The sequence below is a fragment of the Augochlora pura genome, chromosome 5 (assembly GCF_028453695.1).
Source record: "Augochlora pura isolate Apur16 chromosome 5, APUR_v2.2.1, whole genome shotgun sequence".
Classification (NCBI taxonomy): domain Eukaryota; kingdom Metazoa; phylum Arthropoda; class Insecta; order Hymenoptera; family Halictidae; genus Augochlora; species Augochlora pura.
In genome coordinates, this window is record NC_135776.1 from 14,553,087 (window position 1) to 14,573,875 (window position 20,789).

Below are 20,789 nucleotides of genomic sequence, written 5' to 3' on the forward strand. Positions count from 1 at the left end.
CGACCGTGTGCGATTTGTGAAAGGGTTAATTTTCTTTGCAAGAAGAGAATTTAGGAAATTTGTGAACACTGTAGAAGGGTTTTGAAGGTACTATAATTATCAAATTGCAGTACTGTTCCTGTGTCTTATGATTAGTGCAGGTAACTTTTACTTTGCATAAAACAATTCTATATTTACTGTCTTTACTATGAATCAGGTATAATAATATTATAAATAATTAATAAAATAATTAATATCATTACTTACTAATAGTACAACACTATTTACTATAGCCAACGCGTTGTAGTCGTCGCTCTTTAATCATAGTGCAAGCAATTACCACTTTGCATAAAAGAATTCTACATTTACTATCTTCACTACGAATCAGTTACAATATTATTATAACTAATTAACATTATTACTTACCAATATTATAACATTATCAATTATTAGAACCAACGCATTACAATCATCGCTCTTTAATCTCGCTTTTCACCGAACCCCGTCAACGATAAAACCATTAAAAAAAGGAAAGATAAAGATAATCTCTATCGGCCGGAATTAGGCGAGTCGGGCATCGTATTATAGCACACGCTCGATCCCGAATGAAACCGCAATCACGGCGTCCCGTCGTCGCCCGCGATCTCCCGTAATCGTTTAAAGCAACGGCTCGCGCGGCTCGAGAATATCGATTCGGCAAAGTTCGCCGTTAGCGAACGGGGGGGAGGAGGGGGGGAGGGGGAGAGAGAATCTGCGGGCAATTTGTCGAGATCGATAAGAGCCGGCGATAAGCGGCAAGTGTCCAGAATCGCAAGGACGAGTCGCGGTAGATGGAAAGATTAAGAAGTGGAACAAGAGTCGAGGACAGTTTTGCAAACGAGCCGGACAGACCCAAGGGTAACCTATTAGAACGTGCCCGCCGACTAAGGACAGGATATGTGTACCGATCGCTGTTAAGATAAAACCGCTGCTCCTTCCGCGACGATTTCGCTGCTCGTTCGCGAATTAGAATCGGTTAACAACACGCGTATGGTGATTTCAACGCGGCCGCCCCATCGCCGCGGATACTCGTTTCCACTTCTTTTTCTATTCCCTTCGTTTCTCTTGTTTCTCGTTCGCGAAATATACGCGTGGTAAAAGGCTTATTATGGGTTGACCGATTACTGTGCCTTTTAATTGTTGCTAGGCGTGATTGTTTATATGGTTGTAGTTATCTTCGTTGTTACAGTTGTATTTGTACTATGTGTGTTTATTCGTCCATTTGTTGGCGGATTTTATGTTTATCTCTATATTTTATAGATTTGTTGTCTTTGCGTTTTATATCTACATGTTTTATATTTTTATATTTTCTAAGTCGTATATCTTTATATTTCATATTTTTACATTATATATCTTTATATTTTATATCCTTATACCTTATATCTTCATACCGTATATTATTCTATTTTATACTTTTATATTTTTATATTGTATATCTTTATATTTTACATCCTCATATTTTATATCCTTATAACTTCATACCATATATTTTCCTATTTTATATATTTTTTTTATCGTATATCTCTATATTTTATATCTTTATACTTTATATTTTCATACTGTATATGTCATATATCGTTATATTGTGCACTCGAAAATAACCAAGACGGAAGACCAGAAAATCCAATATATCTCTAACACCTCCGGTTCTAATATTTACTCAACCCCTTGCACTAGAACTTCGCAAGCCCCCGATAAAAATGGTTCCATTAGATTCAATCCAGAGAACCGTGTAAACGATCGGAGCGCAGCGGGTCCGCGCGAAACAGCTGTAACAATGCCGTCGACAAAACGAGCGCCCTTTATATCCGTGGCCCTTTTTTTCCGCGCACATGTCGACGTGTCCCTCGAACGCCTACGATCGTTTCGCAGGCTTTCACAGGTGTGCGCACGGACGAGAGCCGTTTAGCTTCGGCTCGCGGCGGAGGATAGAGACAGAGAGAGAGAGCGAGAGAGAGAGAGAGAGAGAGAGAGAGAGAGGGAACGCGCGCGTTGGCGGCCGCGGTGATTTTTCATTGAAAATCGAATGTGTTTTTCTTTTTTTGCTGCTCGCAGGGAGGGAGAGGGTGGCGGCGGTGGCGGCCGTTCTGTGACCAACGCTGGTGGGGGTGGAGGAGGAGGTGGAGGTCGACGGGCACCGAGTTTACGACTGGTGAACGGAAGAGCGACTACGGGGGTCAGTTTGCACACCAGCAGCACAGAATCCGTTCGTTCACCCCATCACCACCTCGGCCAGCAGCAGCAGCAGCTACAACAGCAGCAGCAGCAAAGCGGCAACAACAATAACAATAACAACAACAACAACCATAATAACAACAATAACTGCCACGCCGGTAATAACCCCGCCGCGAACAATCATCCACGGCTTAACAAAGATGACAGCATCAAGATCAGCATCGAGAACACGAACACTTGCACCGACAGCCTCGTCACTGCTTTAGACGACGAGACCTTGCTCATCACTGATTTCCCGGGCGACACAGGTGAGTCATTGATTTCCTGCTCTCTTTACCTAACCCTCGGGAGGTCGCGGCCGATCGCTCGCCCGAGACCTGACCCGCGTTTTCCTCCAAATTAACCCGATATCCGCCGTTGTCCTTTTTCTACCACTCAAATTTATTTATTTATATTATCATTATAATCATTCTCTTTCTATTATATATCATACTTAGTATTTCATGTAAATATTTAACAGATATTTACATTAATATTTATATTATAAATACTATCAATACTTTTATTATAAATACTTATATTTATACGCTATATTTACACCGGGGAAAAGTGGTTTTAATAAAAATGAATATTATTATTATTATTATCACATTACATATATAATATATGTATACATTATGACGATATATTACGGCATACTACGATCACGAAGGGCAATTATTTTTACCATTAAGAACAAACAATACTTATAAAATTCAACATAACCATTTGCTTCATCAATCCTTCCAGCAACAATGAACATTGTTGCACAAGTCGCAGCTCTAACAATTTCTATAGATTCATAATTTTCTATGCAGTTAATCATTGTCAAACTGATCACGTTTCGTGGTCCACCCTTTGTACTATTGTTTACTATTAATTCTCCAGCGTAGAGCAACTTTGGCTGCCAATTAGAAACTCTCACGCAAACTTTGTAGTATTACAAAAGCATTGTTTTTATCGCGTTGACATGTAAGCGCAATTAAAATTGGAACTAAAGCACAAAGAATCGCGTGTACTAACAAAGAACGCTATTCAACAAAGAACAAAATACAATGCGGAAAAGGTTGTTCGACGAGAGTTGTTATTTTCATTGCAACGTTCTTCAAAAAATTTTCTTTTTCAATGTTTCATCGTCGAGATAAAGATTACCTTGAAAATACAGAAGAATTTAAGGTTATGGCAAAGTTTTTGTTACCATCATTAAAATATGGGATACAATCTTTGTTTTGGGAGACAATCTTTGCCAATTTTTGTTAATAATAATTAAACCACGGACTTCCGCGTAAAAGAAAAATTGTTGAAATGAATCGCAGAGTACCATAGTTGAATGAAAATATATATATCGTCCTTTAATAGTTTTAATAAATTAAAAATAACGCGACGAGACCCTTAAATTCTATTGTCTTCGTTCCTGTCTTCCGTTTATTCAATCTTTCCATAAATAAACCGGAGACGTTATTCAATGATAATCACGTTTTTGTCACTGCCGCGGCATTGTTCGAACATCCATTATCTTTCTTCGTCGTTCCAAACATAGAAACCAGTGAACGGGAAAGCGGTTTCTCATGTTCCGAATTTTGAAAAGTGAACTATGCAAATGGCGATCTGCATAAAAGAACCGCAGCCTGATTAGCATAGTTTTCGCGTTCGTCTTGCCGAATCAGTGTCGTCGCATCGTTACCAAACGCGTCGCATTCTCGTTCGCTCTGACGTGATAATCCGCCATTTCGCACTGTCGGCGGCGTGCCGGTATTAACCCTTTGCCCTCGACGCTGTTTTAACTACGAATCGAAAACAGTTTCCTAAACAACAGTATTCGCATTTTATTGCTTTTTATATACAGTAGCGGTGAAAAATTTAAGACGACGAATTTAATTTCAATTATACACGTGTAATGTAAGTACTATCTTTCCAATCAGTTTCTTATTTTGAGATAACGAAGACAAATGCTTGACCTTCTAATTCTCGAAGGCTCGTGTGTTAAATGTAAACATTATTGAGTCAACAATATTGACAATATTTCTCTACTGTAATATTTACTGTAATATTACAGTAGAGAAATGTGAAAAATTAATAGATTCAATGCCAAAAAGATGTGCTGAGGTTATAAAAAATAATGGATTTTGGACGAAATACTAAATATTTCTATTAAAAACCATTTTTTTCTGTTTATTTTCTCCTATTATTTTTGTGGTCTTAAACTTTTGTCAATGGAAATGTAACATAGATTTACTTTCTTGTTATATATTCTAACTAATAAGTTCAAAACCGGACATAAATGTTTTTATAACTGTTTAAATAAATGAGTAGACGATTATAATTAAAGATAGAACATGATAGTTTATGTTATTTATAAAATATTAATAGTTCCTTTCTTTTTCCCTTCTCGTCTTAAATTTTTGTCCGCTACTGTATATATATAAAATTGAGTCTTGCGATTCCTAAAACAATTACACTTTTAACAATATTTACATAGAAAGACCGTTAGTAATTAATTAACAAAGTAAAGGTATTTTGAAACATGATATAACAATTTTTTATGGTGCCTCAGCGTCACTGGTCGAGTGCAAAGAGTTAAAAGAGTCTGATAGAACAAACGAGCCCGAAAGATTCCGCGTGCTTTTTAACAAGACCTAACAAAGTATCATAAAACTGCCGCGAAAAGTATGTGTTACGAGCTGCATAATGAAATTTCCGGCGACAGTATTCAAATGTAACGTAACACCCCGGTGTCGAGCGACGCGCGTCCCTGCAATCTTTGTCGCACAGTGCACAGTGATTTTAACAACACAAAGAAGTCGCAAAGTCAATATTAATTTTAACAACATATTTCTAATCTAGTATCGTTATTTCTGCATAAACGAAATAGGAAAATGCCTGGGTGGAAATTAATTAATTTATTCCATATGATTTTTCGTGCGCTAATAAAATCGAATTAAAATGTGCGGCGACACTTCGAACAAAGCGTGAAGCAGCACCGCGCAGAAACAGTTAACCCTTTGACTACTGTTGGCGCCCATTGGCGTCCGAAACATGTGGCCTCCCGGCACTGTAGGCGCCAATAGGCGTCAAGATCAAATTTCGCCCTCAGTTATTATTAAATTTGATTAATTATATATCGTGTAATATTTATGTTATATATTGTAAGAAAAGCTTAAAATTATTGTTTTACTTCAAGTAATATCGGTTTAATGTAATAGAATTCATTATATCGAATATTTTAATATTCGAAAAACTACGGCTATGCAGAAGTCTGCCGTAGCCAAAGGATTAATAAAAATAAATCGCGCGATGGAATCGTGCGAGAGATTTCACGGTTGCTTCCGGCGTGGATTATCGCGCGAAATGAGCTCGGCGCCGGATAATATAAACTCACCGGTATCCTTCGTGATGATCTAAACATTTGTCATGAGCACTCACGCGAAGACTACTCTCTCTCTAGCCAGCTAAAATTAACCCCCTTCAGCGCGCGTCCGTCCTAAATATACGAGTGAAAATCAATTACGAGTGCTACGGCTAAGTGAAACCTTTTTAGACGCTTTCCAAGCGAACTTATTGCATATTGTTTGCAAAACGTGTGCTACTCGGATTGTTCTACGGGGCGATCGACGAAGCGGCGCGCGCACGACAATGTCGAGCACGGTGAAATCATTTATTACGGTGAGGAAATTCGATGTTCAATCTCCTGTTGCGCCCTTTATGCATTGTACATTGTTACACGTTATCGTATTATATATTATATTACGTTATATATATTACATGTTACTATTGTATTATATTTAATAGTACATATGACTACGCACAATAATAACATAATAATTATACATAGTAACAAATAATAATTCTATATAATAATAATACATAATAACTATATAGTAATTACGCATTACTATTATCATTACCATATTACTTACTTACATCATTACTTACATTAATAATAATTCTATATAATAATAATACATAATAACTATATAGTAATTACGCATTACTATTATCATTACCATATTACTTACTTACATCATTACTTACATTAATAATAATTCTATATAATAATAATACATAATAACTATATAGTAATTACGCATTACTATTATCATTACCATATTACTTACTTACATCATTACTTACATTAATAATAATTCTATATAATAATAATACATAATAACTATATAGTAATTACACATTACTATTATCATTACCGTATTACTTACATCATTACTTACATTACAGAATAGCCACTGCAAGATGGATAACAGTAATAATTATTTTACCTAATTTCCTTCGTATTTAATAAATTGCAAGGAAAAATGCAACGAGTTTATCGCGTTCGAATGACATTAACACAGTGGAAATTTGTTCATTCGCGACGTAAATGTCCAATAATCATAAAACCTGTTTGCTTCGCTCGTCGTTTCGCCACGGACGCGTAATTCTCGACGAAGAAACACTGGAGCACCGTTATCGAATAAAACGTGCCGTTCACACGGGGAATTGTGCAGTTTCCCCGTGGAACACGATGGCGAGATAAATGTTGAAAATCGCTAGACCGGCGCACGTGTCAACAGCGAAATATGGAGCGCCATTGACGCGCGCGTAAGAACGGCCGCTGAATGACTCGTTTGCTCGTCGACAAATGCGCGTAACGAGTCCATTATCGGTCCACGCAATATAGAAAAGCAATCAACGCATCCGTGCATTTAACCGGCCGCGTTTACGAGTATGGAATAACAAAGAATCGCGCTTCCTTCGACCTAACCCATCGCGATCAATTGTTTTTATTGGCCGAGCGTCTCCTTTTTGAAACTTATTATGCGATGAAAAATGCACCCACTGATGTTTCTATATACATAATTATTTTTCTTCTATTGTACATTGTAATGCAGACCTTGGATTTAATTGTAATTGAATTATAGACTTTTATGATTATAGGTGATTAGCTTTTTTCACTGTTAAATTATTTATTTCTCTGTTTTATGGTGAATGTTCTATCGACACTTTCATTCTGTTGTAAAGATAAAATTTCGACACTTATTTTGTATTTTATTGATAGAAATGCTGATTAAACATTACTTTCTGATGAATACTTTGATATAGAATATAAAGATACCAAAATATAATATAAATTGTTTAATTTACGTAGCATTATTTATGAAGCTGAGAACAGAATTAATCGTAAATGGTTAAGAAAATAAAGATAGATAAAAATATAGATACATCATTTTTAATCTACATAACATCTACCAGTTTCAAACAGTGTCTGAATAATGTAAATAAATTAATAATCTCAGTCTAATAATCGCAAAAACTTTCAAATCATTGGCAATCAACTGATGAGGTTCCTCAAGTCATTTCGAGTAACATTTTCTTTTACAAAAACGATCTTTGTTTACTAATTACTAACAAACAACGCTGACCTATGAGAAGCGAGCGTGACTGGTACAAAGCGGTCGAGGCAACGAGCGAGTAAAGCCCAGCTCAGCTCATTCGCTCAGCTGCCTCGCGTCAACTGATCTCGCCTACCATTGGCCAACGTTTTTCGTTGATATCTCGTAAACAAAGCCGCGTATAAAATTTCTGTAAAGGAAGAAAGTTGCCTCAAATTACCCCAGGAACCCCTCCTTTCCAGTTCGCGAGTTTTTGGACACCCTGTATAATTCCCAGGATACAAGGTTTCTAGCGTCTCTCGGTATATGGCAGTCTGGCTTGTGGTTTCGGAGAATCCAGTTTCCTTTGTGGTTCTGTAAGTTGAAAAGGGGGATTCCAGAGTTGGTGTTCTGTGCCCGGAATGGTTATTCGAAGCGCCACATCAAAGTGCGGCTGGCACGGGAGATTCTGCGCTTTGTTGCTGAGAATGAAGATAAATACAGTCGTCTAATGAGAATGAAAAATGTTCGCGTTGAATTCAAATATATGAAATTTCACGGATGATAAAGGGGGCGCCGTGTTAACCGAAGCGTGGCGAAACGGAGTCGCCGTGTTTCGGACGAACGTGAAATTAAAATTCAAGCGTAATAGCTGTAAAATAAAATTCAAGTGTAGAATATTCTTTGTGCCGTTACTTCAAAGTTCTCGTTGAGAATTATCAAGAAGATTAAATTAACAAATATCTCTAGAAATTAATTCTTCGAAATGGGATGTGGTTATGCAATTTCAATTAGTCACTGTTGCAGCAATTGCACAAAAATAGCTCACAAATTATAGAAAAGCGTGGGGAGTATAAAAATTGTTATTTTACCATCTCATAAATAATTTTAATTTTTACAAGCTCCATTGAGATTTAATAAAAAATACTAAAAGCGTCTGGTAGAAGTGCCTTAAGAAATAAGGTGGACAGATTAACAGATAAAATTATAAATAATTCTGAGCATGTACAATTTAATGTTTGCAACATGGTCAGTCGGTACGATGGTTAAGCATTAGAGATACAAGGGACAGCATCTTTAATTAAGCGAGTGGTGGTGGGTAGCTTTCCATGTATCCATAACATCAAGTACAAAATAATTTCCAGGTACCACCTGGTTGATGCACCGAGACACTTCCAGATTTCCATCCTGTCCAACTTCGTTAATCCTTCGAATCCCCCGAAGCCTCGTAGAATCCACAGGATCACGAAGCTCCGGTCCAACACAGCAGCCTAATTTCAATCTTCGCGCGATTGCTTGAACGCCTGCTGCACAGCAAACTAAACGAATCGAGCGATCTCCGGGAACTCGACGAAGTACGGAGAAATATCGGGAATACGCCGAAATCCAACGTTACGCGGAAATCTAAACCGTGTCTGATATGTGAAGAATTAGAGAATAATGATTATACTATACTTTATCTGTACAGTCACAAATGGCCAGGCGGTAATATTAATTCGTTCAAATATATTTTAGAACAAAAGATACTGGAGATATATTTTCCATTTTCCATTTTCCATTTTCCATTTTCCATTTTCCATTTTCCATTTTCTATTTTCTATTTTCTATTTTCTATTTTCCATTTTCTATTTTCTATTTTCTATTTTCTATTTTCTATTTTCTATTCTCTATTCTCTATTCCACATAATAGCAAAATTAAAAAAGGGATTTCAGTAACTGTCTAGTAACAAGTTACATTAATAAATTAAAAATGTCGCATTAATATATCCAGAGAGACTTCTACAAAAGATTGCAAAATACAAACAGAAACAGTGGAAGTAACTACGTCAAAAATGCATGCTTGTGTTTATTAATATTTTTATCGACGATAGGTCAAACGTTGTGACATAACATCCCCCCTCCCCCCTACTCTCGCAATCTTGTTTCAGCAGCATCAGTGAATTGATTAGACAAGCAGTTTATATAGACAACGTTGTTGCTTGCCGGTTTAGTAATATGAACATAGTCGAGACGCGACTAATGGTATAATATAACAATTTAGTGGAGCAGTCGAAGTTTTGTTAGCTACACCTCCAGATGCTTGGGGCAATCACCACCTCGGTGAAAACTTGGCGCAACCGTCTCCCATCAGGTAGCATTTAACTTTGAACTGGTTAAAATCATGGTCCCGCGGAAAGAAAAGCTTTCGTTTGACTTTCAAATTGTTTTCCCTCGGAAACTTCCTAACTAGCTTGAATCTCAACGAGATTGATTCAATAAGTTTCACCTGATACAGCAGAAAGTTATTCGATACCACCATTTCCGGTCCACTTTACCTTAAATTCTTTTATGAAATTATTTGTAAAATGTCGATGTATTCAGGTTCGGACATAGCTTAATTTTAATAATGAATTAGTGGCAGTTAAAAAACACTCTCGCACGCTGTCATGCGACTATACTATACAAATATACTATGATACAAGCTTTGTTGCTAATGCCCAGGTTATGGTTGTGCAACTATGTTGCTAATGTCTAGGTTATATATATATATTAATATTAACATATTGTATATTTTACATTATATACAATATATAAGGCTTTTTGATTGAAAATATAGAAACATATATATAAATATTAATATTTCGTATATTATAGAATAAAAAGACTTAGACCACTTTCAAAATGGGCGCCTCAATTTGGCTTCCTCTATAATATAAATATACTAAAATATACTTTTTAGCAAATCGTAATTGTTGACCAGTATCATAAGCACTTAGAAATATTTGTTTAATTATATTATCATATTATTCTATTATTGATATGAACTTTACCATTATTCTCACCCTTAACACGTTGATGCATCGCCGGGGTGGGTCACAAGTGTCTGTCCCATGAAGCGGCATGCATTCGCTTATGTTGCCCATATTTTACAAAATAAATAGTACAAAATTGGTTTGTGTTATTTTATAGCAAAGACATGACAATTCAATATTATAAATTTAATATCATCATTTAATTTCTTTAAATCTCGGGCGCCGCGTCACAGAAAAAAAACCGTGAATATCGGCGCCGGCGTCAACGTGTTAAACTAAAATGCTTTCATTCCCCCATGACGAGAATACTCGCCGAACACAGCTGTTGAACACGCAGACACATAACTACGTGTAATAACTCATCGTTGATACATTACCGTTCCAGAATCATTGAAAACGTTCAGAAAACGCGTTACACGAGAAGAAAAGCAGCAAAGTAGATCCACCCTCCATACGAGCGCGGTGGTTTTCCACGGGTAATGTCAAGGATGACGGTCGATCCGGGTGCGACTGACGGGCAAGGAAGCCGGGAGGAAGAGAATCGAGGCACGCGGTTCCCCCGGGTTTCACAATAAAACCGGTCAGTGGTTCTCCCGGCGTCTCTGTCCGGCATTCTCGGCGCTTTCGCTGGCGATTGCTCGTTTTGCGGCACGCGTGCCGCTCGTCATTAGTCAACCTCTGCTCCGGGGACCAGTTACACGGTAAACCGGGGCAGAAACCGTTCTCGCGATCTCGAGCACGCCGGTTCGCGGACGATGGCCGAGGAGGACACGACTTCTACCAGCAGACACGACGAGCTCCGGAGACCTTTGTTGCGAAAACAGCAGCCGCGAGACGCCAACGGCCGACGCGTTTTCGTCTCGAGCTGGCCGGAATTCCGCGCTCCAAGCACAAACGAGTCCGGTGAGTTCTTCTAAGTCCCGCGTGGCCCTCTTGATCCGCCTGTCGCAGACTGTCAAGGATATATACCTTCGAGGATCCCCGACTCTCGTCGTAGCTGTTCCGCAGTACTTCGGAAACTGTTCCGCGCGACAGGCCACGTTGTCACGCTGATTCCGTAGACTTGCTTTCATCGTGTGATCGGCTTCTCCTGTTTTCCAGCGGCTTCTTGATGCTTCGTAATGGTGAATCTATTTCAGCAGTGAGGATTTAGGATCTAGTCGGATGTAGGGTCGTTTGTGATCAGTTCTTCGGATGATTGTGCTGCGTGGTGATTGATTCATTTTTGCTTTTGGTGATCTCGAGTCGATGATATGGACTTGATGACTTGAACTTAATGATTTTCACTTGATGATTTGGATTCAGTAATTTGGACTCCGCGGTTTAAAATCGGTGATTTGAACTTGGTGATTTGGACTTAATGACTTGAATTCGATGATTATGACTCGGTGATTTGGATTCGGTGATTTGGATTCGGTAATATGGACTCGGTGGTTTAAACTCGGAAATTTAAGCTCGATGATTTCAACTTGATGACTTGAACTCGGTGATTTAAAATCGATGACTTGGATTCGGTAATTTGAACTCGCTGATTTGAACTCGCTGATTTGAACTTGGTGATTTGAACTTGATGACTTGAACTCGATGATTTTGATTCGATGATTATGTCTCGATGATTTCGATTCGGTAATTTGAACTTGATGATTTGTATTCGGTAATCCGAACTCGGTGATATGGACTCGGTAATTTAAACACGATGATTTGGACTTGATTTGAACTCGGTGATTTGGACTTGATAATATGATCTCGAAAATTTCGATTCGCTGATTTGAACTTCATAATTTAGTCTCGACGATTGAAACTCAGTAATTTTGACTCAATCAGTTTGACTCGGAGTGGCAAGGAGTGAGTACACGTGGTTTTCTCGGTTACCCTAAGTCATTCCATAAGTTCGTACCGCTAGTACCTGAAGATCAAGGTATAAACAAAAGGAAAGAATTAGATGATCCAGTTCCGTCTAGTCATCCGAGAGGAAAAGTTAGTGTACGGCAAAAAGCGCTTCAGCTTTTACACAGTGAAATCTGCTCTTGAGAATGTTGAAGACAATATTAAAAAATGCTGCGAACAACGAGCATATTCCTAGATAACGAGCGTACAAAATTCCAAATTTGATTATTATTAAAAATGAAAGCACATTAACACATTAATCTACATTAATATAAAACAATTAAAGGTGCTTAAAGTTTCATATAATCAGAGTTACTAAATCAATTTAATTCCAATCTCAATCATTAATTTTAACGATTAATTATTAATATTATTAACGCCATTTATCCAATATTTATTAATAGTCAATTATTAATATTATCAATACTATTTATCCAATAGTTATTAATAGTCAATTATTAATATTATCAATACTATTTATCTAATAGTTATTAACAGTCAATTATTAATATTATCAATACTATTTATCCAATACTTATTAACATTAATATCGAATTATCCGTCCTCGATAACGCCTAACTCTAAATAGAAAAATACAAAGCAAACAGCGAGCATGTTTCGAGCACGTAATATTTCTAATTCGATGATTAAGTTATCGCGGAGCGAGTTTTTCTCGATCGAGGCAGCAGAAATCGTCTGCGACTACGGCCGCCAGCAGTTATTCATTTATACTATGTATAAGTTCCGAGATGATCAAGTTCTTGCTTCGTTAGGAGGATCTCGTTACGCGATAAGATAGTCCATCCCGGGTTCCCCTGGCGCGGCGGCACCAGTTGTAATGGGTTTCTTCTATTACTGTAATTATTCAAGTGCTCAAGATGAAGTCCGCTGATGAATTCCGAATCAGTTTCGAAACGGTTAATGTTTTTCCGCCGGCGTAACTTCCGACGATCTTAAACTTTGTTTAACTAGTTCCGAAATCTTTCCGGCGCGGTAATAATTACCTATACACACGGCGATGACAGTTTCTTAATGAGCCCAGCCGGCGCGAACTTTCGGCCCCGTCGAGATTCTTCGCGCCGCGACGAGCCCCTCTCCGCCGTTTATAAATATTCATGCGTTTATTAACGAGCAACTGGTCAACATTCACCGAAAAATATCTCCGCGGTGATGCGAACTTATTATTTCATTATGCTAATCGAACCACTTCTGCATTCTAATTAATCTTGGGTTAGTGCTTGCTATCTGCACTTAGCCAAGCAATGGGACGATTTCCCCGTTTTGAATCAAGTTATATTATGTTACATTTTATTGTAGTATACTATGTTATATTATATTATTTCATGCTGCACTATATTATACTATATCATATTATATTATACCACACGGTACTATACACTATATTGTATTGAACTCTGCTATATTACATTATAGTATATTATGCTATACTATACTATACTATACTATATCATATTATACTGTGCTATATTTCATTATATTATACCACAGTGAATTCTACACTATACTGCATTGAATTCTGTTATAGTATATTGTATGACATTATACTACAGTATACTGTAAAATATATTATATTACATTATTCTATACTATTTGATGTCTACTATGCTATATTATATTCTACTATAGTATAATGTACTATATCGTATTGCATTATATTATACTATGTTGTCTTCACTATACTGTACATTATACTATATTTTACTCTACTATATTAAATAATATTATATTATAGTATACTATACATTTTATATTATGTTATACTATGCTATGCTATATTATACTATACTGTACTACGTCATATTATATTATAGTACATTATACTATATTATATTATGCTACGCTATATTATGCTATATTATAGTACACAATACCGTGTTCTATCATATTATATTTTTCAATATAAAAGTTAATATACTTTACACACAAATAGTGAATATTTCGTAATTTTCTACATAGAAATTAGTCAAAATATTTCTTATATTCGGTCTCTCGTTGATACATCAGCAATTAGCCGAAAATTAGTAATTTATTGTACCGAGACTTCCTCGTGCCACTGTTGTATCCGCGCGACCTGCAGTTCAAAGTATGAATTATGTTTGACGGCAGGAAAGGAGTGTCCGGAGAATTCTCTCAGTTAACTGTATTTAATGGAGTGAACGGTGCTGCCCGAAGTTTTTGTGTTTCACGTGTGGCCGCCGGTGATGCGTGGCACACAGTGTGTTTCGGTGCTAGAAAGGAAGTCAATGGGGAGATTGGAATGAGCTCTCGCGTGTGCGTCAATGACCGTGGTGGGGACTTTTTGTGGAGCTGGCCGATGCGCGTTCCTCGGAGTGAACTTGACCGTAAACTATACATACATCGGCTACGCGTTAAAGCTGCATACACGTGTACTGCACGCGTTTCTCTCGTTATTATTTTCTCGCATACCGAACCGACTCGTTTCATTCATGCGTGGTTTATTATCATCGCCTATAACCAGTTGCTCTACTTAACTATAATCCCATGATATTATAAGTCAGCTAGAGCTCTGGGAATTATAATTATTAATTGATTGTAACGGTGTGGTTGGAGGTAATGTCACTAAGTTTACGACTAGAAACAGTTCTGTTGCAGTGGAAATTGTTTCAAAATATTTACCTTTTTATTTCTTTGTTATATTTGCAATTAATATTATTAGTGTCGTACTTTTCGTAAGTGGGAATCATTTTTCAATACATATGATGTATTTTATGATAATATATAGTACAGTGCAGTATAATATAGAATATTATATTAATATATAATGTAAATATAATATTATAATATATAATATAATATTAATATACAATTTAATGTAGTATACAGTATATCACAGCATAATATAAACTATAATATTAATCTATAGTATACTGTATATTTGATGTATATTACATTAAAAAGAAGTATCACTTTATTCGTTTATTATAAAAAAAGTCCACGATCATTCTCTCTCGGCAGCCAAGTAGCAAAAGTAAAAGTCCCATCGACGAGGCAGCTAACGGAATATTTATTGTTGCAGGCAACGAGATGAATTACAAGGGCAGCGGGAAGGTCCACTTCGGAGTGGACGACGTGTCCCTCTATGGGACGCCGAAGGAGGAGCCTGGTCCGGGTCTCCCGGGCCAGGAAGTCAAGCAGAGCTTCTTGAAGAATCAGCTCCAGGCTCTGTTCCAGCCGACGGACAACAAGCTGGCTATGAAGCTTTTCGGCAGCAAGAAGGCGCTGATGAAGGAACGGATCAGGCAAAAGGCTGCAGGTCACTGGGTCATCCATCCTTGCTCCAGTTTCCGGTGAGTCCTCTCCACAATCTATCAAACGATTGCACCTTGGCAGGCAACGGCGTCGATCTGCTTCCACTGATACGGTGGAATCACTGGATTCGAAAGCGTCTACATGCGCGTCGCCCGAAAGATGGCACAGAGAAAGTGCGAAATATAGGACTGGTTCCTATCAGCTCGACTTTGTTCATGCCATTGCAGGATTAGGGTAAACGCGGTTCCTTTATCGGCGAGAAAATTATTTCTTCGCTTCAGTCCCCAGTTTCTAGAAAACGCGGAACTCGAGGCTGGCCGATAAAAAATAACTGATCATTAGGGAAATCTATCGTCGTCGAGCTTCTCGTGGGCTTCTTCTAGGTTCTTCCATTTTGTTTTCGTCGCGGACTCGTTGTTATTATTATTGACGAGATTAGGTGGACCCAGCGAAGGATCCGATTAGTTTGGTTTGTTTACTGGTTTATTGGTCTGTTAGTTTAGTGATTAGTTCATTGGTTAGTTTATTAATTTGTTAGTCTATCGGTTAGTTTATTAGTTTATTTGTCAATTGTTTAGTTTATTGGTTAATATATTGGTTTCTTACCGTATTGATTAGCTCAATTAGTGAATTTATTGGATACTTTAGTGGATAGTTTATTTGTTTGTTAATTTATTGGTTGGTTTAGATGATTAGCTTATTTGTTTGTTAATTTATTGGTTAATTCAGTGGTTATCTCAGTAATTAGTTTATTCGTTTATTGGTTTGTTGGCTTATCGGTTATTTTATTTTTTAGTTAATTAGCCTTTTCGTTAACAAATAAAAGTCGCTTTCCATACGCTATAGACAAGCAGGCCCGCGATTCCGCCATCTTTTCAGCAACGGACGGTACGCGCCTCGTCGTCGAGATACGTAACTTTATCGTCAGATCCGAACACTGTCTTTTTATGGGGCAAGTTGCCCATCGAAGTAGTTCTCGTAGCTACGCAAGGTGATACAATAGGGATTCTTCAAAGGGTGAAAATCCAGCCTTGAGATTCGAAATACAATGCCGGAACTTTGCTCATAGTTTGCCGGTTCTCGAGGACAAGATTAGCTACGTGTTTCGCTCCGTAGGCCAACAAAGGGACGTATACCTGTTACGTCCTACTTTCCGGAGGATTGTAGGGTAATGGCTAGATCCTCTGGTCAATCGTTGCAATCGACGAATTAAATTTTTCGCTAGAAATTGTACAAGTCTATTTAGAGTCGAAGCACTTCAATTTAAAGAAAAATTCGGATACTTTAGAACCATGATATTACATATTTTAATTTTTATGGAATAATTTATAAATAATATAATAAATTATAGAATAATTTACACATCACCTTGCCATAACCTTGATATTATATATTTTAATTTTTATAGAATAATTTATGGTATTATATATAAAAAATCTATATGATACATGTACGTATGAATTTTTCATATGGAATATTATAAATGATTCCATAATATTATATAGCAAGTATATAATATAGGAAATGAATTCTATAAATTTCATATAATTCTCTTTATATCCAGAGAATTAAATATATAATATCATAAATTAAATATTCCCAATTATATATATATATACATTATAAATATTAAGAGGACACCAGGTATACGATTTTAATGCTTCTAGAAGATTCATATAACGGGTGACAAACGCGAACTAAATAACATTGACAATAGTAACAGCATTGACTATACACAAGAACTAGATGAGACCAATAAATCCTAAGCAAATGGTAACAGAAATGACAATAATATGGCAGTAAACAAATCTAAAAGAAATTGTTCAAAACAAGTAACAATCAAAAAACCGACCTCTAGACTGAATTTCAAAAAAAACGCTTCAGTGTGGCGCTGGCGACAAAAACGAAATATGCTTCGCAGCGCAAAGGGTTAAAAAGCTGCGTCGGACACGAGCACGGGAGACCCTGTACACCTTTATAGGAAGTTGATGATACGTCGCACGGTCGAAGGGGAGATGATTGTTTCTGGCTCCGACCAGTTTGCTTTGAATTAGGATAGGCCGTCGGAGTGTCCTCCAGCAATCAGCCGATCCATACACAAAGTATTCAAGCCGCAGTGCTGTAGACACCGATTCAAAGTCCAATGGTCAAAGTAAGAGTCCCAACGCCGCCGCCGACGCAAAGACGAGGCTCGACGGAAGGGGTGGGAGACACACACGGGCATCGGCGGATTATCGAAAAGGGTTCGGAGGAGCGACAGGAAGGGGAGGAGGGCCGATCGCTAACGAGCAATGGAATTTTCGGGAGGCTCGACGCGCGGGAACGCGGGCCACTCCTATCTCTCCTAATTACCAATTAAAACGTCTAATTAAAGCGCCTCGCCGCGAGTGGAGACCTCCGAATCGAACGAATTGTTACGTCGATGTGTATCCGTTTGTGTGTCTCTGTGCCTCTCTGTGTTTGTACGCGCGCGCCCGACAGCGTGTTTCTTCGCGATTGCGCGGTGATCGGCTTTGACCCAGTTCGCAATCTTCGCCGGCGAAAACAATCGATGATAAATCCGGGCTGCGTCGGCACCCGTGTGTCCGTAAACACGCTTCCGGCGAGCCGTGGAATATGCGCTCGCAGTTAGCTGACAAATGGACCGGCCGAAACGAGTTTCTAACGACGCGACGCTTTTAAATCCCGGAGACGATTGGCACCGATTTCAAACACGCCGTGTCCAACACGCGTCGCACGGCAAGTTTCAGGCTTTGATTCATCGACTCGCCTTCGTTCGATCACGCAGAGGATACTGCTACTCTATGCGCTTTGAATGCTAAAACAGCGATCACGGCAGTTTGCCGGATAAGGCGACTCGCGAGAGGAATTGATCATGTTAAGGCTGCTGATTCGAGCGGGTCGTTTGGAAACGATTTTCCGTACGGCGCCGGGAAAGTTTGGGATTCGAGAGGGAATTTTCATATTTTTCGGTGGCAATTGTTGCTATTGATTTATCAATTTGTTGTCGATATTGAAGCGCAATGCAAATATGAATGCAATATTTTGTGGAATCACGGGAAATGCACTATATGGAAATTCTTACTCGTCGTAAATAAATGGTAGTATTTTGCGTTGGGCATACTTGTCGCGAATAAATGGAAATATTTCGTAACGTGATGAGTACAGTCGACGCAAACAATTTCCAATATTTCCTGTTGTCATGGATTGGTCACAAATAAATGGCAATGTTGTGTGATATGACGAATAGATCCGTCACGAAGAAGTAGCAACCCTACTTTATCTTGACGAATGTACTAGTCACAAAAAAATCACAATATTTCGCGTCCAGTATATTTGTCACGAAAAATCACAACATTTCGTGTCGAGTACTCTCGTCACAAAGAAATGGCACCATTACTTATTGGGACGAGTATACTAGTTACAAAAGAAAATAACAATACTTCGCACTCAATATACTCGTCACGAAAAAATCACATTTGGCATCGAGTACATTCGTCACAAAAAAATGACAACATTACTTATTGTGGCGAGTATACTAGTCACAAAAGAAATGACAACATTACTTATTGTGACGAGTCTACTAGTCACAAAAGAAGTGACAACATTACTTATTGTGACGAGTATACTAGTCACAAAAGAAGTGACAACATTACTTATTGTGACGAGTATACTAGTCACAAAGAAATGACAACATTACTTATTGTGACGAGTATACTACTCACAAAGAAATGACAACATTACTTATTGTGACGAGTATACTAGTCACAAAAGAAGTGACAACATTACTTATTGTGACGAGTATACTAGTCACAAAAGAAGTGACAACATTACTTATTGTGACGAGTATACTACTCACAAAAGAAGTGACAACATTACTTATTGTGACGAGTATACTACTCACAAAAGAAGTGACAACATTACTTATTGTGACGAGTATACTACTCACAAAAGAAGTGACAACATTACTTATTGTGACGAGTATACTAGTCACAAAAGAAGTGACAACACTTCGCGTCCAATATACTCGTCACAAAGAAATCACAACGTCACGGCGAGTATGCTCGTCAAGAACAGCTAACCAATTTGTCCCAAAGCTCCTAACTTCGTCGTACCCAGTCGAGAATCAAGTTACAAGTTCCCCTAAAAGTGGGTCGTCGAATCGGGGGGGGGGGGGGGGGGGGGGGGGGAAGGTCTGCGGTCCCCGTAATATCCTCGCGTGTCAGTCCCGCTGGAAAGAATTATGGACACTTTGGGGATCCGTGGCCTTTGTCTTCCGCGACAGCATAAAGCACTTTCCCGTATCGGGGTCGAATTCCTTGGCCAGCCTGAGTCCCAAGAACCTGGAATGCGTCTCTCCGCGGCGACATATCTCCGTGGAAAGACGGAACGTATTCGTCCTGCGGGACCGGGATAACGCGTTCCTTTGGGTTCGATCGATCGATTCGGGTCGTTGGCACGCCGATGTTCCACTTTAGGATAAATATCCCCGCCGAAGAACTTGCCGACGCTCCGATTCCTCCGGCCCCCTCCCCTCCCCCACCCCCGGTTGGTTATCCCGTCGCTCTTTTTTTTAACCGGGCCGACTCTTTAATCGACTAACCGCGAACGGAATTTTTTGGCGTTGCGCTGAAGCCGTCATTTTTCATCCTATTGGTAATTAATCGCTGGGGAACGAACCCGCGAAGTCGCTGACGTTTTCTAAATCCCCGGCAATTTTTGCCAGTCGTTTTTTCTTCGCAATTTTTGCGAGCCTGCAGCCTACTGTTCTGAACCCTCTCAGTAAATTATTCAACGAGAATAACGATCTTAAGAAATCAATGCGCTTTTTCGGTTCATTTGATAAATAATAAAATATGAGATAATTAAGGCTGCAATAGTTTTTGCAATTTATAAGTAGTTTTATTTTAGGCGATGAAGTGCAGTTTGTGCACGTGAAATTCTGGTGGCTCGCGTAGACGGTTGTACTTTTGATAATTGTGTACGACACAAGTTTGTTAATATAAGGATCATTTTATTTAGCTCTAGTTTCAAAGCTAGCTTTGAAAAAGCTCTGGGACGACCGAAGCCGATGAGTCGTCTCATCGTGAGGATGAGTCATAAACGGCTAAGAGATAAGCCTGCATATTTATATAAATAGAGCCACTTAGAGTCACTCATATCACACGTCATAGCGTAGCGCAGAAGGAACTTATGGGACAATCTAATACTAGTAAATTCA

General features: G+C 38.3%; 1 protein-coding gene across 1 annotated transcript in view; it reads left to right on the forward strand.

Annotated features, from left to right (window-relative positions):
• Positions 1-20,789, forward strand: part of Ih (hyperpolarization activated cyclic nucleotide gated potassium channel Ih) — a 233,206-nt gene that overhangs the window by 132,193 nt on the left and 80,224 nt on the right. Inside the window, exons 3-4 of the mRNA XM_078180819.1 lie at positions 2,074-2,501; positions 15,336-15,606. Of these exons, the coding sequence (XP_078036945.1) occupies positions 2,074-2,501; positions 15,336-15,606 (699 nt within the window). The remainder of the gene's footprint in view (positions 1-2,073; positions 2,502-15,335; positions 15,607-20,789) is intronic.